Below are 24,248 nucleotides of genomic sequence, written 5' to 3'. Positions count from 1 at the left end.
GGAGAAGCAAAGCATAGTATCCTTCATGTACTGACATGACATATCATCATATTGCTCCTAAACTTGATTGTGATGCAACAAGGGGAGTGCAACAATGAAACAAGGAGTGCTACCATGAGATAAATATCATTGTATACAGCATTGGGCTCTCAAGCTTACCATCTCAATTACAAAGCCACCTCACACTTTTAATATGAGAAGCAGCAATCTGGGAATTGCCCTGGGAATAGTATTCACCATTCTCCTGATGATTGCTATCATTGTTATACTCAGAAGAGATTCCCTAACATGGCTGTACAAAAGTCTGGTGAATCTTCCCTCTCTGACAAAACAGACATCACCAGTTGCTTCTGAGGAAAACTCTAGCGAGACCGAAAGGCCTTGCGATGAAAGAATTAGTAGCTCTGCATTGGAAGAGAAAAATGATAGTGGTCATCACACTTCAGCAGAGATGGAAGGAAACTTGGAATCCAATGCAAGCAAAACATCCAGGCATGGACTGATAAATGAAATGATAAGATTGTGAGCCTATGGGCAAGGCCTATAGTAGTAGTGGTTTTGCCTGTTTTAATATTTCAGTAATCCCTACAAGAATTATCTAAGGTTGTATATGGAACTATAACTGTGGAACTCATTCTGAATTGATTTATGCCTATGCTGCTTAAGCACAGGTCTAGAGCAATCTTTCTCTGCCCTGCTGCCTTTAACTGAGACTCGTAAATAGAGTGTGTATTTCAGAGCAGAATTCATTTTTGCAGTTTATTTTAACCAATCAATAACAATCTTGTAGGGTGGAAGATGTGAGAATGTGTGCATGATGGGTTTGGGTATGATAACATTGGCTAGAAATGGAACAATGACAGCGACTGCAGCAAGAATGCTTGAAAATGTATAATGATTGTCAGCATTCCAAACTTAGAAAGTTGACGTGGCACCTTTTGATAACCTTTTCTATATAATTACTTTACTTTTCTCTTTCTAGATGGATGTCTTGTAGCCTGTTGCCAAACCCTGCCACTGCTGCACGCCCAGCAGTACTTCTACATGATCCCATGACACTTGATATGGATGCGGTCCTGTCAGACTTTGTTCGGTCCACAGGGGCAGAACCGGGTTTGGCAAGAGACTTGCTAGAAGGTAAGCTCAAGACTAATGGATCTCAGGAAATGATTCTTCATCATCGCCATCATTTATTAGTGACTTTAATAAATAATAATTCATAAAGATTCGCTTTCCTTACAAAAGTGACCCATTGCAACTTACAAGCACAGTATAGAGACTAAAATCGATTGTAGCAGACACAAACAAATCAATAGGTTTCCTTCTCTCCATTCTGTGGAAAGATTATTCTTTTATACACTCCCATGATGTAGGACTTTCCTTCATCAGGCCAAGATGGAAGTTGGACTTTTATGAAAGATCGCTTTTTGGTTTTGATTCTGTTATCTCAGAGATCTCAGGAAGTTTCTTGGTTTGTTTTTTCACTTTCTTTGAGAACAACGTGGAGTGCTACGGAATGTGAATAGGTTCCCTGATTTTAAAAAATTATGTACAAGTTTTAGCATTGATGGGTTTTGCCGCTCTGCAAGAGCTGAATGGCTGTTCCCATTCACTGTGTTGGGACTTGCACAGAAGAACTTTAAAGTAAGCTCTGTCCTCGTTTGGTGAGAAGTGGTGGTAGTGCGTAGACAACACTGGATTCCCCACTGAGAACATCTTAGATTGGACTCAATATTGGAAGTCCACTTCTGAAAAAGTATAGACTGCTACAGAAACTGTTCATAGCAATTTAGGCAACCAGTTCATGTTTGTGGCAAAGTGGGCTCTCACCCATTAAAGAGGCCCAATACTCTCTGTTGTGTTAGTACAGTGGACTATTTTGGCTACCCTTCTGGAATATTTGTGGTGCACATGTTTAATGTAACTATTGCTTTTATCACAGACTCTGGTAGATAATTATTTCAGTATAAAACCAGATTATTTTAGCAAATGTGATTAAAATTGATAATTTTGAAAACTTCATCTGAACTTTGCTGTGTTTTAGGAATTGAATGTGGCCCTTTAATGACTTCAAGTTTAATCATTCAGGCTTCAGTCCTGTGCCTTCTTGCCTGAGAGTAAGCCCCATTGAACTCTGTGGGAGGCCACTTTATGGTCACCTACAGAATGTGATGGGAGGTTGAAATAAAAATGAAAGGAAATGCAAACTGAATATTGCCATTTCTGATGTCAGATTTGTGTCCTAAATTCAAATTCCCAGTGGGGGGAACATTTCAACCTCCCAGGACAGACTTAACCTAGAAGTAACTATCCTTGGCATACCAATGTGTCTGACTTATTTGTTTTCTATATTACTACTGTTAGTTATGTACAGGCGACTCCCCACTTACCCGGGAGTTACGTTCTGGGCCTCCATGTACATCAGTGAAATGCACGTAAGTGGGGAGCACCCTGGAGTATCCTAGTGGCTTGCGAGGAGACCCTCCCTAGAGGCAACAGAGGATGCAGTGTGTCAGGGCTGGAGTCAGGCGCAGGTCAGCAAGCAAGGAGCAGACTTTGTTAGAGAAGTTAACTCTTTATTCAAATAAATGGCATACAACTCTGCAACACTTCCCAGTAACTCTTGCCCCTATAGAGCAATCGCTAGGACTGATGGTCCCTGCTTTCAACCCCCTCTAAGGCTCTTCCTCTGCTGGATGTTTCCGAAGCAGTCTTAAACTGTGCCTGCACATCTCTAATCTCTGCTCCGCTCTACACATCACTCTGTGTGACCTTGGAGACAAGGGAGGAGAGGAGCTTGTCACAGTAGGAGAGGCAGGCTCCCTGTATTCTTCTGCAGCCTCTTACCCCATCTCCTTTGCTTCAGCCTCTGAGTCAGAACTGCTCCTTGACACAGGCTCTCCCTGCTCACTAAATCCTGTTGCTCCCTCAGTATCTAACAACTCCTCCCACTCTTCTTCCTCTGACCTTTCCTCGGTGTCCCACCACCAATCCTTGAGCTCTGAGCCTTTCTTCTCTGGGCTTTCCCTTGGGCTTTCCTCCAACTGGTTCCTCCTACCACTCCTCATCATCCAGCCAGTCCCTGACACAGAGGGCTTTGTGGAGGCTGCTCAGCCTCCCCACGTAGCACAGCAGCAGCAGCCGCTTCCCCGTGCATCAGCTGAGCAGCCAAACAATGCCCCGCTGCGCCTCCAGCTGGCATGGAAACCCTTCCCAGATCCCAAAGAGGACGTCCTCTTCTGGCTCTGGGGAAGGTCTCACAAGCCAGGAGGGCTCTCCCAGGTGCTCCCCACTTCTGGGTTCCACTTCCAAGTTCCTGGCACTGCAAGTGTGCATGGTCGCAAGGAAGTAGATTATGCACAAATGGAGAATTGCCTGCAATCAACACTCTTGGTATCTATCTGCATTTTATTTGCCCCTGATTTAAGAGTTTACAAATCCTCTTCCCAGCATTTGTATATTGACCTGTAACTCATATATCCTCGGCAGAGTAATTGTGGTATTGGCACTTTGAGTCTGGTTATAATTTCTTGGGTTTTGTGAGGAAAGTCACATTCTAACAAACTTAGTGAAGAAATCACTGTGATATTGCAGCATTTTTTTAAAAAAACAAAACATTAATTTTAAATGGCAAAAAGAGCACATTTGTCTAAATCAGCGAGTGATACATTTGTTCTTTTTTGCGCTAAGCCATCTGTATCAGAACTATATCGCCACCTGCTACTTGGAATAATTATCACCCACCTCCAGCTTAATATATTGCTTAATTGAGGTAGGTACAGTTTGCCACAAGGGAGCCTGAATGACCACAGTCTGGTGAACTGACTCAGCACTAGTTAATACCTAGGTAATCCATCTTTGTATACCCCCAAGGAGCACACACTTGATAGGCGCAGGCCCAGTTTTCCACCTACGGGTAATGGTGCATATTACCATACTTTTCCGTGTATAAAACTAGGGGTTTTTTTGTACTAAAAAATAATGTTAAAAGGGGGGGTAGTCTTATTCACGGGGGCAATCCCCCATTTTCTTAATGTTGAGTCCCCCAAAATAGGGGGTGTCTTATGCACGGGGGGGGGGGGGGGGTGTTATACACGGAAAAATATGGTAAATCATGCCCAACATTATTCTGCTAGCTATTCAGGTGATACAGAAATCTTCTCCTTCTTAAGAAATGAATGTTAAAACTTGGTAGAATTTGAACACTTTAAAGAAATTTGAGGAAAGAAATATTTGCTAATAATCAGCATGTACAAATTTCTAACATCTTAATGTGAAATGTTCCTTTTTGAATTGTCAGGAAACCTGTAGTTTGACATATATGTCAAACTTTCTACCTCCCTCAACCTACAGAAGTGGTTAATCTGTTTGATTGTTCACAACCATAGTTTGTGAATTGTATCTTCATTTACAAGCCATTAACTAATGCTCTTTTCTTATCCCGTATTGTCAACACAACACTGGCTTTCTGCCAGTCAATATCAATGAGAACTAAAAAGTGTGTCACCTTTCCAGTAGAGTAATATTTCATGTTCTTTTTCTGGTCAAGATAAATTGAAAATGCAGCCCTCCTGGTTATTTTTGTAACCTGCCATCTGAAGAATTTGGGAATAGAATTTCCATTGTATTTGTCTAATTTGGGATCAAAATAGATTTAAATTATTGAAATGAATCTAAATATATTAAGTGATTAATCAAAACATGCATGTAAAAGTGTGCTTCAAAATTATCAGATATGTGCAAAACATTTCTTCTTTTATTTTTTGCTTTTTAAGATGAAAATGTTCATTATAAAACCCAGAGCTCAGGCCATGTTATACACAAATATGTTCTGCATTTACTGTTCTCATCTCTTTATTTATTTTTTAAATTAAGCCAGTTAACATTTTAGGCAAAAGTTTCTGAGTCATAAAAAAGAGAGCTAGAATAGGTGGTACAGAACGGTATACTTCTATTTTCCCCCTTTTATTCCTTTTGACTGTCAACAATAACATATGTTGTATTTGAAACTGCATGTTCATTCCATTTAAACACCCTGCAAAGTAATTTGGGAATAAATGTGCCATTAAAAAAAAATAAACCCTGAGCTAATACATACTGAATAGTAGGACTGACTTCTGCCATAACTGAACAGGTTTTACAATATCAAATAATGTTAAATTCTAACCAAACAGAGCCAGATTGAAATAATAAAAGAAAGATGGTTCCTCTTTTCATCATAAAATGCAGAGGTGACTTATTATTACAAGGCCCGTCAATGTCACATTTCATTCTTAAAAGTCTTACACATAGAATATTCTCTTGCTGGTGCCAAGAAAAGTCCTATGCAGTCCGTAGTGTATGTGCTTTCCCTGAGGTGTTTCTTTAAAAATAAAAATCTGGAGTGGCTATTAATATCTAGCATTAAGATAATTCTAGAATGAAATGAAAGTAACATTTAAATAATAGTGACTTGGAAAAAAACAACAACCTGATTGCCTGATGTCGGCCAGCTTTTTAAACATTGCCATTTAAAATAAATGTCAGCATCTAAACTACTGTTAAGGATTGTCTCACTGTCAGCCTGTTTTTGAAGATGGTCTTCTCAAGAGCCTGCCTTGAGGGAGTCTGGTGATTTCTGACTGTGCTTTGGAAGATGGTTAAGTGCTTTCATCCTTCTGGTGTAAATGATGCCCTAATTCAATAGAGGAAAATGAGAGGCATTATGCTTTGATGAAAACGAATAATCATTGTATGGTTTGAGAGCCAAGGATTACTCATATGTCCTTTACTCTGACTGCTTTTTTGGCAGAGGTAGCTTATCCCATGCAACTCTTTGCATCAGCGTCCTGTTCAACTAAATAACAATGCTGCTTGAGTTCTTTCCTTAGGAATAACAGAGCTTTTGCTATGATAAAAAAATAAAGTGTTGTTATTGTTACATATTAAATAATTATATAAAAGCCATTTTCCCCTACAACAAAAAAGTCTCTCAAGGTAGTTGGCTTAGGCTCCAGTGTATTTTTAAACCTACCATATTTTTTGCTCTATAAGACGCATTTTTTCCCTCCCAAAAAGTATGGGGAAATGTGTGTGCATCTTATGGAGCGAATGCAGGCAATGCAGGCTGCGCGGATAAGCCAGAAGCTAGAACAGCGAAAGGGAGCACTGCCTTTTGCTGTTCTAACTTCTGGCTTAGCCCTTCTGTCCCTTCCCCCATCTCCCAGAAAAGCCCCCAAGAGCCGCGCTCCCTTTAAAGAGCCGCGCAAAGCGTGTGTGCAGCTCTTGGGGGCTTTTCCCTTGGGGCTGCCCTTCTCCCGCCTTGGGGAAAAGCCTGCAAGCGCCACACACACGCTCCATGCGGCTCGTGAAAGGGAGCGCTGAGCAGAGCCTGGGATGCATACAGGCTCTGCTCAGCGCTCCCTTTAAAGAATATTTTTTTCCTTGCATTCCCCCTTGCATTCTTGAAAAGTTCCATTCTCATTATTAAAAGAATTGATGATTTTAAAATAACCTTTTGAAAAGTCACACATTTTCTGTTAAGCAGTTTTTTAGTGCCATTCCCTAACAATCTGTACTCTAAGAAATGCTTTGCAGAGATATAAACTTGCTTTAGCGGTGTGCAGCCTTAAAGGCACTCCTACCTGTGGTTGGCTTCTGATATTTCTATGTGACTGCTGATACACAGCAAAAGCAAACTCTTGAATGTTTAAACAGGAAATGTGGTAGGAAGTGGGGTAACACACTAATAGATGTATAAAAATGAGCATGAAAAACGTCAAATGTTTTCTGTCTCCTACCTCTATGATGCCAAGCTGCGGGGGGCAGTGGAGGACAGGAGTGCCTGGCGTTCTCTGGTACATGGGGTCACGAAGAGTCGGACACGACTAAACGACTAAACAACAACAACAACAACAACCTCCATCATAACAGAATCACAAATATGGGAGTGGTTAAGTCATAACCCCCCCCCCACTGCCACACAGAGAGTTCTGATTGCTAGGAATAAAAAGGTTTAGAAGGTCCCCCTCCTTCATTATAGTTAGTCTGAGAATTCTTCTTCCTTATTCCAGGAGAAAAAGTGTGGTGGTGAGTTTTTCACCTTCTAAAATGCTGCCATGGAGACAAAGAGGGTTCCCCCCGCCTTTGCGATCATATATAAACAGTTTCCTTCAGGGAATTTATGTCACAGGCTGCTATGCTTGTTTTTAGCTATGTCACAGAAATCCAAAATTAGATTATTTTGTAGCACAAAAGAACATGAATGTGCAAGGCGTTAATGATCATGGCTCATCAGAAACTGCCACAATACTCATGGGTGATTGTTCAAGCTAACAACCCTGCCACATAGTGTTAAAAATTATATGTACAAAATATACATCCAGTGAAACCATATTTAGTACAGATCCCATTGAAGTGAGGCAGTCTTGTACAATACTGAGAACTGCACAGCCTCTGCAAAATAGCAAACTCCACCTTAATAAAAAGAGCATCCTGTTGTCAGCTGGAATGTTGTTTGAAGTGCCCTCCAAATTAGTTTCCATGAAAGTCCATTGTTGTTCTTCGAACCAGTTTGTCAAGGTAGATATTAAGATAGCATTTATTTGTTTTAAAGAAATGATCTGCAACAATAAAGAGAATTTAATGAAGTTTTGGTTGCTCTTTCCTTATTGCATGTATTAATAACCACCATCTTTTTAAAATACATCCCCTGCTGCAGTTTCAGTTATCTTCTTTGTGCTTATTTGCAACTAAGTATGGCCAACGATTAGACCACAGCGCCATCTGCGAATCCCCGTGATGGGGATTCGTGGATGGTGCTGGGAGCTCACCCCGTGATGGGGGTGAGCTCCCATTGCTCGGTCCCTGCTCCTGCCAACCTAGCAGTTTGAAAGCACGCAGTGCAAGTAGATAAATAGGTTCCGCTCTGGTGAGAAGGTAGACGTCGTTTCCATGTGCTGCTGTGGTTTGCTGGTTTGCTAGTCATGCTGGCCACATGACCCGGAAGCTGTACGCAGGCTCCCTTGGCAAGTAAAGCAAGATGAGCGCCGCAAGCCCAGAGTCATTCGCGACTGGAGCTAACGGTCAGGGGCCCCTTTACCTTTACCTTTTATGCCCAACGATTAATTTAACTGACAGATAATTTGCTAGTACTGCACTAAGTATTTATTGTAAATATTACTTACTGTACCTCTTGTAAATGTTTTCTCCTTAGGGCATTCACTATGTAGCAGTGATTCTTATCAAAATGTGTTCTAGGACTTCTAGGTGAATGATGGGCAACCTTCTCAGAAAAAAACATATTATGCGCTGTGGGTTAAAGCCTCAGCGCCTAGGGCTTGCCGATCGAAAGGTCAGCGGTTCGAATCCCTGCGGCGGGGTGCGCTCCCGCTGCTCGGTCCCAGCGCCTGCCAACCTAGCAGTTCGAAAGCACCCCCGGGTGCAAGTAGATAAATAGGGACCGCTTACTAGCGGGAAGGTAAACGGCGTTTCCGTGTGCGGCTCTGGCTCTGGCCAGAGCAGCGATGTCACGCTGGCCACGTGACCCGGAAGTGTCTCCGGACAGCGCTGGCCCCTGGCCTCTTAAGTGAGATGGGCGCACAACCCCAGAGTCTGTCAAGACTGGCCCGTACGGGCAGGGGTACCTTTACCTTTTACCATTTCCCCCCGGTGGTGTGCAGCTATAGAAAAGTGTTGAGTCTTTTCTGGGTCACATTATCAGCTTACCCAGAGCAATAGCAAGGCCCATCATACTCATCTGGGGCTGTTGCAAATTATGTGTTCACCTTAGAAATTGCCCTAGAATCCTCTTATAAGACTCCAGGGAGTGACCTTGACAAGATGATGGGGAAGGGCTTCTCAGAAGGTAGAATGTTTGAAAACCATGGGTGTACACCATAAGCATGGCACTTTGCTCTTTGCCATATTAAAACACTATTATTATTATAACATAACATTATTTTCATGACTACAGAAGTAACCAGAAATAACTTGAAAAATCATAGCTACTTGAAAAGCTGAAATATGCTTAACGGTGTGCAAAACATGCTCATCATAATTTGGAATGTGCTGAGTCTTCTAAGTATTTTTTAGAGAAGTCTTATAAAAAGCTTAGACTTCTGACAAGAATTCTCCAAAGCCTGAGAAGATACAGCCAGATCCAGAACCACAAAGCTGGTAATGGTAGAGATGCTATAGTTTGTCAGCTTTCCTTCTCTCTCTCCCCTACCCCTCCTTCCCAAATGTATCATTTTAAAACATTTAGGAGAGATAAAGTGCTTTGATTTCTCTCATACTCTTCTTTCTTTAAATAACTTGTTACTGGTGTCACCAAAGCTCAGTTCCTGCACCTCTTAGGTGGTCTCCATTGCCATTATAAGACAATAAGGGAGGCGTTCATTGTGAGTTCCAACCCCTCTTTTTCAAGAAAAACAGCATTGGTAACAGCTATGTTAATTCTGGACTCACTAAATTTAGATTTTCTGGAGATGACATCTTTAAAGGCAGGGCTTTCATATTCACTTGATACTCTAATTCAAAAGAGAGGTTTTCAGTAGGATGATAAAAGATGAAGCTCCACAAGCAGACACTGTTTTTGGTGTGCAGGCAGAACATGGCACCTTTTTACTCCAGATTAATTAATACAGAACAGTTGCCACTGCTTCGATACTTTCAAACACCAGTCACTCTTCCATGCATGTTGAAGTTGTTAACAATGCTCTTGTGATGTCTCATTCTTAGGCAAAAATTGGGATTTGACTGCCGCCCTGAGTGACTATGAGCAGCTTAGGCAGGTTCATACAGCTAATCTGCCACAAGCGTTCAACGAAGGGAAGTATCCTAAGCCTCAGCAGGAAACGGATCCTTCCCAACAGGTGAACAAGAGTGAACGACCATCACTTCAAAGACAGGATGACATTGCTCAAGGTAAAGGACTTCTAGCTCAGACTTTGATTGGCAAGCTGCTGTTGTAGGTTTTACACAGGTAAAAGGTTTACTACTGAGATGCCAAAAAATAAAATAGGTAGGCCCACTCCAAAACTATCCTGCCCTTGATATACCTTCATAGATTCAGCGTTGGCAACATACAAGTTTGTCAAAACTATGGATGTTAGGTTTTCATATTGTTGGACACGTTGTAAGATAGGACTCTCTTTTTCTCCATTACCAAAGAGTTTCAGATTTCTGCCAAAGAGAGGGTGGGCATAAAAACTCAGAACAAACTATTATGTAAGCTAGCGATTACAAAAGACATTTACTAGCTTCTGATGCCATTTACTTGGGTATTAATAGGAACAACTTTTATTTATATGAGCCTAATTGGTTTATATAAGTAGAATCCTGGGGGTTTTTTTCTATCAACAAAAAAGCAGCAGTAGTCGTCTTTACCAATAGTACTAGTAATAATTATTTATATAGCTATATTATTAAATACCTGTTGGTGTTCAAGGTATTTTATAAAAAATAGTGAAATTCAACTCGGCAGGTATGTGTAAAATCTACTCAAAGCCACTTTTTTTTTAATTGGGGAAGAAAAGAAAGAGGGATTCTTTAAAAGCTGAAGTGAAGAATTCATATGCTTTTGTAAAGATAAAAAATTGAGAAGTGGAAACCGAGTGTCACAGTAAGAAGCCCACCATAGCAAAGAGTTAATTCACTACCTTGATATATACTGCTAGGATTCCCAAACAGCAGGCAAGGTCTGAGTGAACATAACCAATGCTCTGCATGCCATTAGTTCAGCTGCTGGGATGTTAGAGAGGAGCTTTAGAGCAGGGATGGGGAACCTTTGACTCTCCAGATATTGGACTCTGGCTCCCATCATCCTCTGTTACTGGCTCTGCTCATATTGGGAGATGGAGCCCGACAACAATAGAGGAGGGAGAAAGGTTGTTTTCTGCTGCTCCAGAGAAGCGGACACGGAGCAATGGATCCAAACTACAAGAAAAAAGATTCCACCTAAACATTAGGAAGAACTTCCTGACAGTAAGAGCTGTTTGACAGTGGAATTTGCTGCCAAGGAGTGTGGTGGAGTCTCCTTCTTTGGAGGTCTTTAAGCAGAGGCTTGACAACCATATGTCAGGAGTGCTCTGATGGTGTTTCCTGCTTGGCAGGGGCTTGGACTCGATGGCCCTTTAGGTCTCTTCCAACTCTATGATTCTATGATTCTATGAACAGCTGGAGGGGGTGTAGGTTTCCCATCCTTGCCTTAGACCATGCAGCTATGAAGTCAGAGGCAACTGAGAATTCCTAGACCCACAGGCAACTTTGCACTAAATAAAATGGTACTAGACGGTGTTTATGCCATGGGCTTTCAGATCCTTGTGAATAAAAATCAACTGAGCAGGCTCAGAGCTTTTCACTAGAAAAGGTCAGACAACACTTGCTGTGGATAAGATGTGATGTACAGTATTTTCTGATAGTCATGTATGTGCCGATGTCATCCGAGTCCACAGCACCAGGCAAAAAAAAGAACCTGCCTTCAAATTTGGGCACGATTGTTACTTCTACCCAACTATTTGCAGATTAAAGCCAGCTTTGGTCTATTTGATGTTGTGCTGAGGTGCCAGAGAGTGACTTTGTGATGAATTTTATTTGATCTGTTAGGAAAGTTGAAAGTGAATTACTGAATAATTATTTAATAGATTTCATGATCAGCTAGTACCTATTTCTTCCAGAAAATCATGATAACTCTGAAGCCAGATTTTGCAGAAGCAGACTTCTTTCACTATCTTATATAAAAACAGGATCCTAACTAACTAGTGACATTTCAAGATAGGGATTAAGGGAGCAGCTTCTCAGGATTTCCAGTTTGGCTTACTGGGAGGTGGGGGGCTTCAGTACTTGTGTACTGATTTTCCACTGCAATTTATTCCAGACTGGAGCTGTGACATATGCAATATACTCTCAGGGAACACAAAGAAAGTGATAATTCATCATAAACTTGGGACTAGGTTACAGGAGAGACTGCATTCTCCTGTTCAGACCTGCTTGGTTGCCGATGTAATCTGAGGAGGTCTTCTTAGTGCTGCTGCAAGCCTCTGAAATTTGTATTGTGGCCACCCAGAGCATGGTCTTTAAACCTGCAATGTATAATGCTCTACCCCTTGAAATAAGGCATTCACTGATATTCCAGTTTCTTTCCATTTCACACAAACCTATAGCTGTTGATGATGTATTTTGTGATATCCTACTGGTCACTGTGAAGTTTTAGTGTATTTTATGCTGTTTTATTTTGGTTGTAGGTATTGCATACATGCCTACATGTTAGAGTATGCCTACATGTTAGAGTATACATTGTATACTCTAACATTGTACACTCTAACATTGTATAGTCCTTTTAATAAAACAGTCCTTTTAATAAACTACAATCAAAGGTCACGGGGTTCTATTTCATCTTGCCTTGAGAGCAAGAATATAGCACAGATGAGAGAAGAGATCATTGTCTCCATCAGGGTAAAAGTACTTTGGGAGTACAATCTTAAAGGCACTTGCTAGGGAGTAAGCCCCATCACGCTCATTTACTTCTGAGTAAAAACATTTAGAATTGCTTTGGTTGTCTCATTCCCCCCCCCCCCTTTCTTTTGTTCCTGCACAGAAAAGAGGCTGTCTAGAGGAATTTCTCATGCCAGCTCAGCCATAGTTTCCCTTGCGCGGTCCCATGTGGCCAGTGAATGCAACAATGAACATTTCCCTTTGGAGATGCCCATCTACACATTCCAGCTCCCTGACCTTAGTGTTTACAGTGAAGACTTTAGAAGCTTCATTGAGCGGGACTTGATTGAGCAAGCAACCATGGCCGCTCTGGAACAAGCTGGTGAGTAAATACTTAAGACAAGAGAGTCTGGCTTGTTTGGCCTTCTTGTTTGTGTACCACTCTTTTAAGCCCATAGTATTGTTGGAACTGATTGCTTACATCTTAGATACATACGCAATACTGTAGAAAGTACTGGTGAAAGTAGAAAACAAAGACAACTAAAATGGTGAAGGGGCTAGATCACCTTTGCTACATGTAAAGGGTATAGAGATTGGTTTTTTTTATTTTGACAAGAGAGTAATACAGACAAGGAGTGTGAGAAAGGAATGTGAATGTATGAAGACAGTGGGGAGATAGAGTTTCTTTCTCTTCCTTGCCCCCTCTCTCATAATTTAAAAGTTGCACAGTGAATCAGATTGACAGTTAGGACAGACAAGGGGAGGTGTTTCTTCACACAATGATTAGCACATTCCTAATGTTCTGTGGCGGGTGGCGCTGTGGCCTAAACCACTGAGCCTAGGGCTTGCCAATCAGAAGGTCGGCGGTTCGAATCCCAGCGATGAGGTGAGCTCCTGTTGTTCGGTCCCAGCTCCTGCCCACCTAGCAGTTCAAAAGCACGTCAAAGTGCAAGTAGATAAATAGGTACCCCTCCGGCGGGAAGGTAAATGGCTTTTTTGTGTGCACTTCTTTGGTTTGCCAGAAGCGGCTTAGTCATTCTGGCCACATGACCCAGAAGCTGCCTGCAGACAAATGCTGGCTCCCTCAGCCTATAGAGCGAGATGAGTGTTGCAACCCCAGAGTCGTCTGCGACTGGACCTAACGGTCAGGGGTACCTTTGCCTTTAACATTCTGTGGATTGGCAGAAAAGGATCAGTGTTGCTTGATTTTCCCCTTCCCTCCCCTGTCAGAATATTAAGATGTCACTCAGGAACACAACACAAAGTCTGCCTTGCAAACCACAGTCTGTGTAATAGCAGTTGATGGGTGCCAACTGTATATGCTGCATTTAGGTTGCATGGCATCTTGGGAATTCTTTGTAAGCTGATTTTGAGTGCTGTGTGGCTACATATAGAATTTCTTAATAATATTGTATGTGGTGTAACCCAACAATTCAGATGGCTTAAAAAAGATTAAACAAATGTGTTTTATATGACAGCAGAAATAAGAAATCTCTGAAAGAACTGCAGTAGCATGCAGGTTGGCTAGTTCAGTCAGGGCCATCACAAATTGCCTCAATTCAGAATGACTAATGATACATACATTGTTCAGTTGTTGTTAGCCATGATAACTGTGAATAGAAACTTCCTTTTCAGTGGAACAGCATACCTTGGAGTACTGGATGGGCCACTCCAGTGGGTGGCCATTGCCTTCACACCCTATTTGTCCCCAAAGCGCCCCCCCAACCAATTGAACATTGCCAGTGGTCTCGACACACCGCTTAATGATTTTTCTGCCTGTTGTAGCCACTGCAGTGGGCTGTGCTTGATGCTTTATGGTTTTTAATTGTATTTCTATTGCTTCTTTTGTTTCTTACATTGCATTTTAGTGTAATGCAATTTGCAATCTATAGAATTCAAGCTGCAATACAATACAATTTAAGGAATTAAAAACAATAGCAATACAATGTAAAAATCAATGTGAATATATAATGTGGACGTGCAGTGGACGACCTGAATGAAGATTGTGAACCGCTGCTGGCCCACATACCACCTTTTGGGAATGCCTGCTTTAGAGGTTCTGTGGCTGCTATTGGAGTAAGAACATTCTTATGCTCCTGCAATTTCACTGTAGAAGAATATCTAAATAATTTAATTAGACAGAATAATAGATTAAAAGGCTTTTATATAATCTATATATATATATGTTGTTCTGCTGTCTCAGCAAAGTCTCAGCATGCCATAGCAGCAGGCATTGGCAACACCTCTGCACTCTCCATCCCTGGAATAAATCTTGAATACATAGGGACTGTTTATTGAAAGTCCAGCCTAGGGCAACTTTCAACAGATGAAGATGATGGAGACAGGATGGATTCCTGCACAGCTGATGAGTTCCTCAATTCCCATCATTATTATCTGGATAGATTCCAGTCAGCTTTGAATAATGTCAATGGTATATGTTGGTCTTTGCTTAGAAGATGACCTACAACTGTGAGGTCTCCTTCATAATTTAGGGTTTATATGTAAAGTGCTAACTTACTGAAGATCTGCTTCTGCCAGTTCTCAGAATTGATGGCATTTTAACTCCCATTGTGAATGTGAAACAATGCGTCATGTAAACCACAGCCTGCACAGAGATTCTTGATGTTTCTGCCTATGTATTTTGCATGGCATAATGGGATATGTAGTTTGCATGAACGACACAACTCTGAATGTTATTGTGCATATGTAGGACCATCAAGGCCACTCTCTATTGTCCTGAAGAGTCATCTGGGGCAAGTGGGGGTTGTAAAGAATTCAACCTGAATCCAAACCCAGGTCAGCATTTTTCCTGTTGAATTCAGGTGTTATTCTGAACCCTAGGGCCAAACTCACCCTCAAGGGTAGTAAGCCGCCTCCACTCCTTTTTCTGTCCAGTCAGCCTGAGCCAAGAGATAATCAGGTTGTACACTGGACATCCCCAAGATTCCAAAGAGCAAGAGCATCGTTGAGTATTTGTTGTCATCAGTGCCGGATTTACGTATAAGCTAAACAAGCTGTAGATTAGGGCCCCACTCTCTTGGGAACCCCAAGTACATTTCCAAATGTATTTCAGTTCAACAATTATTTTGATAAAATACACATTTTCTTATGTGCAAATGGCTTTAGATACCTATTAGGTCCATAAATGACCATATACTGTAGCATATATTAAACACAAAAAACAGTGACAATTTGTTGTTGACAAAGGACAGCTGGGCATATAAAGGACCCCATTACTTTATATGTCCAGCTGTTGTCATGTTTATGCTTTTAAAATTGGGAAGATTTGCTATAATGTAAGTGCCACCATTTACAACTTTGAAACCATTTTTGCTAAGTCATAGAAGGAATGGACATTGCTGGTATGACCTCTTTGGAAAACTATTTCTTAACACAAGAGAATTGTGCTTTATATCGACTCTGAAATGTAACAGGCAGCCCACCTTAGATTTGTTTTCTTAGCTATTACTTTCTTCACTATAAAACTCATATCAAGAAATGTATAGATTTTATATGGATTATATATGTCTCCTTTATGCAGCACCCTTGATTTTTCTTACCACGCCTACATTATTGTCAAAATCTTCTGCATGGTGCAGGTGATAGTCTGTTATTTCACCATGCCTACAAAAAAGGAGTTGCTAAAAATGAGGATATGTTACTTCCAATTTTATCACTCCCAAAGGCAGCCCAACCCACTTTAAATTATGCTTCCCTTGTGCACTCTTGATTTAGATTTCATAAGAATGGTTAGGCATGTGAAGTGTGTGCCAGCTGCTGCTTGTTGAATACATGTGGTGATTACCAGGTGTTTTTAATAACCCAACCTATTAATATAGCTACAATTTATATGCTTTTTTGGATATAGGGAAAATAGACTTCCAGTAGGATCTGAAATTCTCCTGGGTTTAAGTATAGCCACACATTTTCATGTTATAGGTTGCTTTAGCCTAATTTCAGTTTATTACGACCACAACCATTGATTTCAGTTGAAAAGATTAAGCTATTTGTTTTTAATATCAACAGGACTCCAAAGTGCTTAATGTTGGCAGTGTCCTTACATTTTAAATTAATTTTCATTTTTCAGGTCGTCTTAACTGGTGGTCCACAGTGTGTACAAGCTGTAAACGCCTTCTCCCACTGGCAACCACAGGGGATGGCAACTGCCTCTTGCATGCAGCTTCCCTGGGTAGGTCTTCTGGTAAATAATGCATTCTGAAAGAATAGGACAACTCTCTATCTTGCTTACAATGCTTAGATTCAATCTTTCTCCTTCAGAAGGATTGAAAGAACCTCACTTGAACAAGATGTGGACCCCATGGTGTACAAACACAATGTTGGGGGGTCTCCTCTTATCCATGTTAGCAAATGATACTGTGATATATAGTAATTGACTATTTGGACTAGGTTCTGTGAGATCTGAGTACTCATCTCTGGTCGTCCATAGACTTGCTGAAAGCAACACGGGACCTCTCAGCTTCAGTTTTCTGTTTCACAGAGCAGTTGTAAGGATCAGTGAGATAAGGACACATTCGTTTTCTTTAAATTTCAAGATAGAACTGGGCTACGTTGAAATAAAAAGGTGTTCTTCAACACACACACACACACACACACACGAGTTACATTGGATATGTCACTGGTCAGTACAATTTTATGGAAGACAGATGCTACACCACTTTGCTGGCACTGATGAAGGTACAGTAGCAAATTATTTTTTTAACCTGTGGGGCCAGCATTTGATATTCATAAAGTACTTACCTGATGTGGACAAATATTCCATTTATTTTAATAAACTCAACTCAACTCAACCTTTTTATTTGACCGTCAGTCAGAAGGGGAAAAAAAATACAAATACATTTGTCAATACACAGTTATTTTAATAAGATTGTGTCAAGAACAGAATTGCAGGCAGAGGCCTGAATCTTCTGAAATATTTATCACAGAATTTCAGTGTTGGAAGGGACACTAGTGGTCATCTAGTCCATGCTCTTGCAATACAAGAATCAAAGCTGAAGAATCCCTGACAAATGACCATCCAACCCTCATTGAAACACCCAACAAAGGACAGTGGAGTCTGTTCCACTCTTAAACAGGTGCTACAGTCAGAAAGTTCTTCCAAATGTTTAGTAGGAATCACATTTGTTGTCCGTTCTTAAACCGAGGTGCACTTTCCCCAATGAGGCCTCCCACCGCCGGTGACCTTCCACCGTTCGGATTTCGTTCTTAGACCGAGGTGGACACTAGGACACTATTTCCAGTTTTGCGGAGTTCGTAAACCAAATTGTTCATAAACAGGGCTGTTATTAAACCGAGGTGCCACTGTAATTTGAATCCATTAGTTTGGGTCCTCCTCTCTGGAGCAGAAGAAAACAAGCTTGCTCTGTCTTCCATGTGTCAGCCCTTCAGATATTTGAAGATGGCTGTCACATCACCTCTCAGTCTTTTCTTCTCCAGGCTGCTCCTAAGGCATGGTTCCCACACCCTTTATCATCTTGGTCACCCTCTTCTGCACCTGTTCCTGCTTGTCAGTATCCACCTTATATTCAACTTATAATTCAAATGGACTTTATATCTGTTTTGTCTCATTGTTTGTTTTGCTCTTAGTGTAAAATGTAGCCCTATGATCATTAACAACAGAAAAAAGGAAAAGCATCAATATATTAAAAAAAAGTAGATTTCAAGTTGCAGAAGAAACACGTTTGTCACACCAACTGCATTCTTAATGAAGATGCTGTTTGTCATGCCCTCTCCCCCTGCCCCCAGGGCCTCTGGAAACTTCTACTGCCAGAAATGCTGGTAACATGGAGGGAGCTCCCAGCACATACCCCTGCATCACAACGTGTAGGATGACTCCACAGAACCTCAAAGACTGCCCCACCGCCAGGCCTGAGGCATCCTTACAGGCAGTTCGGTCCCCCTTATGCTCCTTCCACCCATTGTTTTGGAGTACACAACATAGACAGGGAAGGAAGGGGAAGGGACATGGCATGGAGCCCTGAGGAAGAGACCTGCAGAGAGTACCCACAGCTCCCCCTGAGACAAGCGTTCAAGACTTTAACCCAAGCAGCCATGGTGAAGGGCCAGGACACACAACAATGCCAGACACAAATTGACCCCGGCTTAAAGAAGGATTATTTATATTTGAATTAAAATAATTTCAGTGCATTAAACACAAATAATTTGCTGGTTTTTAAGCTTGCAAGCCTGTGGCTGGTAGTATTTTTAGGATTCAAATATAGCAAATTCAAGTTCTTTTATAATGAACTTGGATTCCAGGGGATATTCATCCCTCTCTTGTGCAAGTCAGCCAGCCCTTAGGTTTTTGGGTCATTATTTCTGAAACAGTCAAAAGAGCCCCCAGTGATCATTAGTCATTCAAGGCCCACCAATAGTACTCCAAATTTCTGAGGCTAAAATCAAGAACATTTGTTTCCTTCCGGCAAAGTTGTGCATCAGGCAACTCAACTCTTCAATTGTTTCTAAAGAACATTTCCTAAAACTTGCTTTGAATTCAGTATTGCCCTATATTAACTTATTTAATGTTTGTACCTATTATTTGAAATGCTTAAACATAATCAAAGGGAATTAAACTCCAGTTAGGAGAACCATGCAAATGATTACACCTAGCCTTAATTCCTCTTCATGTGTGTTTTGTGGTATTCCTGTTTTCATACTTGCTCCTGTCACGCTACTTTTTTGCATTTAGGAATGTGGGGGTTTCATGACCGGGACCTTGTATTACGGAAAGCACTTTACACAATGATGCGAAGTGGTGCTGAAAGGGAAGCCTTGAAGAGAAGATGGAGGTGGCAGCAGACACAGCAGAATAAAGAGGTTTGTACAATATCAAGAATTTATCAATCTTAATTTTGAAGCCATACTCACTATGGCTTCCTCATAGGGTCCCTTATTAGTGTCTGATGCTTGTGACAGAATGCTGAAGAATGACTTTGAGCATGGACAGAGTGCTTTCCCCACCCACTGGATATCTTCAGTTAGTCCTCAGAATCCATGGGGTGGGGGAATGATTTGCAGGACAGCCCATAACCTTGCATCTTTCGCTTAACATTGAGACACTTAATTTATACTACTCAACTTTCAGTATCAGAAATGTTCCCTCTCTGTTCTGTTCTAAATTATTTTGTACGATGTCATTGTGCTGTTTAAAGAAACATTTTGGGAGGAACATTTTGTTAAACACTTGGTGCAAATAGGCATTTTTGCACAGCAAAGTCTGGTTTGACAACCATTGGAAGTCTGAGACACTGACAACACAATTCTATGCATGTTTCCTAGGATATCAGTATCACTATATGTAGCAGGACTTACTCCCAGTAGTGGAGCACAGGATAGCAGCTTCCACACATGCACACACAATTTAACCTTTTTTATTCTGCCCTCCTTCCAGAATAATATTTATAAGAAAAACCAAATAAGATTGTTTCTATGATAACTTAATTCAAAGTGGGGTGGCTTACTTTGGTCATTAAAAGCAGCTGAATTAATGTATATTTGGGGGGGGGGGAGGGATACTGCAAATGAGCCTTAGCAATTGTGCTCTCAGGTTCCAGAGAACTTGTGCATACGTGAGTTCAAGAAATAAAGATACAAATCAAGGCACAATGTATAAGTTACAGTTGTCTCCTTGTTTCTTGAACTGCCTTCTCCTCTCTCTCCTAGTCAGGGTTAGTTTACACAGAAGAAGAGTGGGAGCGGGAATGGAATGAGCTGCTCAAACTGGCTTCGAGTGAACCACGAACTCACTTCAGCAAAAATGGAGGCACTGGAGGCGGGTAAGTGTAGGTTGCCCTGTTCCTTTTCTGATTTACTAACCTACCATGACATAATTTTTTGATATAATAGGTAGGAAAGGAAAGTTTTGTATCATCAAATCCTGCTTCCAGAAATGTATCTGGAGTAACAGGATGTGTTTCTATTGCTGGAAGTGATATGTTGTAGTTGATAAATGTCCAGTAAACCTAAAACACCTAATATTGTAGCCGTTTCTTATAAGAGTTGAAGCACCTTGCCTAAGATGAAGGTAGTGTTAAGAAAACAAGATGACTTAGGGATTCATAAAATTATGAATAGCATGAAGAAAATAGGTAGAAAAATATCATAATAAAATGTGCATAATATACAACAGAGGCCCCCTTCAAGCAGCTGCTTGCTCCACGTCCCAGCAGGCAGCAAAACAAACACAGCACTAACTGGAGGATTTCCATGTTTCTTTGCCTGTCCCAACCTTTTTAAAAAGTTCCACAAGCCTGCCGACAGGCAGAAAAATGTGTGGCAGGCAATTCCTGTGCTTCTTCTACTATTTCAACACACATGTTTTTTAAAAGCCTCTCAAGAAACTGCCTGTGAAATGCTCCACATAGCTGACAGGCAGCTAACAGGTGAATTCTGTGAATATTCACATGATTGTATTTCCATATGAGAAAATGCTTCACCTGTTGAATTTCTGCCTGACATACAGCTGTCAAAGAATCCTGTTTTCCCCTAATGCCAACCCTAAACCAAAGCATAGGTTGCCATGCTATAACCACTTACCAGGGATTTAGTCCCATTTAAAACAAATATACTTAGGAGAAGACATGCATACCACTGTACTATAGGTCCCCACCTGCACTACACCCCCAAATAATCGTGGGAACTGTTGTTTGTTAAGAGTGCTGAGAGTTGGTAGGAGGCTTCTGTTCTCTTTGCGGAGCTACAGTTGCCACAGTTCCTTGGGAAGAGGCACTGGCTGCTGAAGCACTCTGGAATATTCTTTGTGGTATGAGACAGTGAATTACTAATGAGTGCCTGGTCTTTAGCCCCTGCAGAGCCAGAGACATGCCCAAACATTTTCCCAAAGATTTTTTCATTGTCCATTTTGGGGAAGAGGGATTCTTTAACACCCACCTGTACTTACTTTGTAGCAGTATTTGCAGAAAATAACTTTTAGGGACAACCTGATCTCAGATGAACTCACCACAGGAAAGATGGATTCTATTTGCTAGGAGAAAAGGAAGGGGAAACTACAGAGAAATACAACGGAAGCAGGAAAAGCACACTAAAGAGAAGGTGGAAAGAGCAGCTGTTTAAGACACCAGGGATTCCTATTTCCTGGTGTCCAAAAAAGTCACTCATCAGTGGCAGCTGTGGCATCACTCATTTTAACCAATACTGACAGAAAGAAACAGCTCAGCTGGCTCATTTCACACAAATTGCTAAGAAGGGTACCTCTAAATTATGCTTCATAACTTTCTTTCTTTGAAGACTTATTTTTTAAACATTATGAAAACTCAGAGTCTGAAGGCCCTGCAGGGGTGTCAGTGAAGGGCATGGTGTCCATGACCACAGTGTTGGTGACCACAGATGTAAATAATTTTAGTTCTCACTCTCTCTGTGGGGTTGTGTGTGTTAAAAAATAATAATACTGTGCTGTTTTTGCATTTACTTAAATTTCTTCAAAATTGCTTTTTTTTAAAAGTGTCGTAATCTGCACTACTTTTGTATTCAGGTCCTTATTAGTAGTTCTTGCAACCTCATTCTGTCCTTCTCAGGCGGTTTATGCCTCATGCTTTTGCACAGCTCAGTGTACTCCAATTAGAGATGTGCTGAGATGTATTTGCCAAAATAAAAGAGCTCAGTCCTTGAAGAATTCACTTTTGACAGCTTTGCTTCTCTGGAAATCAAAACAAAAGTACCCATCCAACTAATAAATATTTTAGATGTCCAATACCACAGTTTTCAATGTGCAAATCAATCCTCCTTACGTGGAGCTGCCAGTCAGCAGGGTGGGATGTTGGCTCCCCCCACCGCCCACCCACTGCCAGAGCTTTCTAGATCTTGATCTGCAGGGAGTATCTCTTACACAAATGTGAAAGACGATGACTTTAGTAAATGTAGCATGGAATTAAAAGACCATTCTAAAAGCAGCCCAGTGGCTTAGAGCAATTGGGGGGGGGAGCCCTGACCACACATTATTCTCTGGGAATAAACCTCAACTGGTGAGAGTCTCATGGACTTACATCTCCACCCCCTTATGCAGGGGTCAGCAAACTTACTGCGCCTCAGGCCGGTGTCTCCAGCGCCGATCGCACAGCGGGCCGGAGGGCGGGGGAGTGTGTGCCCATACATGCGCACACACGCTATTTCCAGTGCACTTCTGGGTCGGAGGAGCACCGGAAATAGCATGTGCACGGGCCTCCTCTGACCTGGATGTGCACCAGAAATAAGTCTTGCACATGTGCAAATAACACATGCACACAAGCTATTTCTGGTGCTCCTCCAACCCGGAAGTGGGCAGCCGCACAGCACAGCGCCGGTAAGAGCGGGCAGTGGCAGTGGGCGGCGGGGGTCACCGCGAGCCGGATAAATGAGTCCCTCAGGCCTTATCCGGCCCGCAGGCCTTAGTTTGGGGACCCCTGCTCTTATGCTTCTTCCATATGGTGTGGAGAATGGAAATAGTGAACTATTCTGTACCTAGTTCATTTGCGTTTAGGAACGTTCTGACCTTGGGGTGCATCCCTAGATTGAAAGGATTGCAGGGCACCCAAGGAGAGCCCAAGGTCAAATAAAATTTGGTGCGGCCTATTCATGTGGTGGGCTCTGGGCTGGAGGAAGGTGCAAGGGAGCCCGAGATTATAATAGGGTTGAGATTTCTCCCCAGAGTTAACAGCTGATGAGGACTTGACAGTGGCAACCCAACTGGAAACCATTGTAATGTTTCTGGGTCCAACAAAAGGCACCAATAATAAGGAGTAGCTTTATAAAAGAAGCTTTATTCAGAGGAGGCTCTAAGACCTTCTGGTAGAATTGAAACTCAAGGCCTAAGTTCATGTGATTCCAGGGGAAGTCCTCAAATTTCCAAGGCTTAACATTGACGGAGTGTCAACAAATTATGAGCTCTGCCATTTCACATATTTCTACTGAAAACCTAGAGAGAGCTGAGCAGCACTTCAAGTAAGGATTTTGTTTGAAATATCATTGATCAGCAAATTAGAATATTTCCTACTTTGTGCAAAATTCACAAATTTGCATTTGGATGTAATTTTTGTCACTGGAGCTTTTTCTGTGACAAAACTGAACTTTAAGTTACAAATATGCTGTCCCTGGAAGATGGTAACCACATGCATAATTTACTTTAAACCTCTTCTCTCCCAGTGGCAACACTCTAGTTTTGCTTAAAGCAGGGACAAATAAACTTTTTAAACTCAGTGACCACATTGGAAACCATGTGCTATCTCTCTGTTTACTTATGGTGAGGCAAGATGGGGAAGCTTCCTAGAACAATGTCCCTTTCCGTCTGTCAAGCCAGCTTCCTTCTTTCTAGAGACCAGGTAAAGTCTGTGGCCAGATTGGGATTTTGGTTTGGCACCACCCAGTGGTCAATAGGCAACATTGCAGGCTTGAATAATAATAATGATGATTATGAATTAAAACAGGAAGCTGTCATCTAAGCTCCTCTCTGCTTCTTCAGTTTTTAAAATTTGCATCACAGAAAGCAGTCATTTCTTCCTGAGACTCCTGGTGTTCTCCGCCTGGTTATTTCCTTGCTTCTTCTGCCTTTTGCTGAACTTCTCTGTGTGTTTAGCCTCATCAGCACTCCTTCTCCTACTCGGATGTTTTCCTGGTCATTTTTTGAGGCCTGTTCAGTTGTTGGTTTCTTTATCTGCAACCTCTTGGGACTCTGTCTTGTCCTTTGCTTTGCTGACTTTAGTCATAGTAGACTCTGTATCCCCTCCTCCCCACCCAGCCCCAGCCCCAGCCCCAGCTCAGTACAGCTAAGGTTTTTCAAACCACTACTCATCAGTCAGTTACCCAATCAGTCAGATAATTTCCTG

At 41.6% G+C, this 24,248-nt stretch overlaps 1 protein-coding gene across 6 annotated transcripts in view; it reads left to right on the top strand.

Annotated features, from left to right (window-relative positions):
• Nucleotides 1-24,248, top strand: part of OTUD7A (OTU deubiquitinase 7A) — a 114,007-nt gene that overhangs the window by 60,239 nt on the left and 29,520 nt on the right. For 5 of the 6 annotated variants that reach the window (XM_079953213.1, XM_079953210.1, XM_079953209.1 and 2 more), the window contains 6 exons: nucleotides 983-1,137; nucleotides 9,721-9,906; nucleotides 12,578-12,796; nucleotides 16,502-16,603; nucleotides 19,121-19,248; nucleotides 20,095-20,207. In XM_079953213.1, the coding sequence (XP_079809339.1) occupies nucleotides 987-1,137; nucleotides 9,721-9,906; nucleotides 12,578-12,796; nucleotides 16,502-16,603; nucleotides 19,121-19,248; nucleotides 20,095-20,207 (899 nt within the window). In that variant the 5' untranslated portion in view covers nucleotides 983-986. Of the gene's footprint in view, nucleotides 1-147; nucleotides 493-982; nucleotides 1,138-9,720; nucleotides 9,907-12,577; nucleotides 12,797-16,501; nucleotides 16,604-19,120; nucleotides 19,249-20,094; nucleotides 20,208-24,248 lie in introns of those variants that run through there. The other variant, XM_079953208.1, reaches the window with a different exon arrangement.

This window comes from Podarcis cretensis, assembly GCF_951804945.1.
Source record: "Podarcis cretensis genome assembly, chromosome: 14".
In the NCBI taxonomy this organism is placed as follows: Eukaryota; Metazoa; Chordata; class Lepidosauria; order Squamata; family Lacertidae; genus Podarcis; species Podarcis cretensis.
The sequence above is the reverse complement of the archived record's forward strand: the minus strand, read 5'-3'. Positions and strand labels throughout refer to the sequence as shown.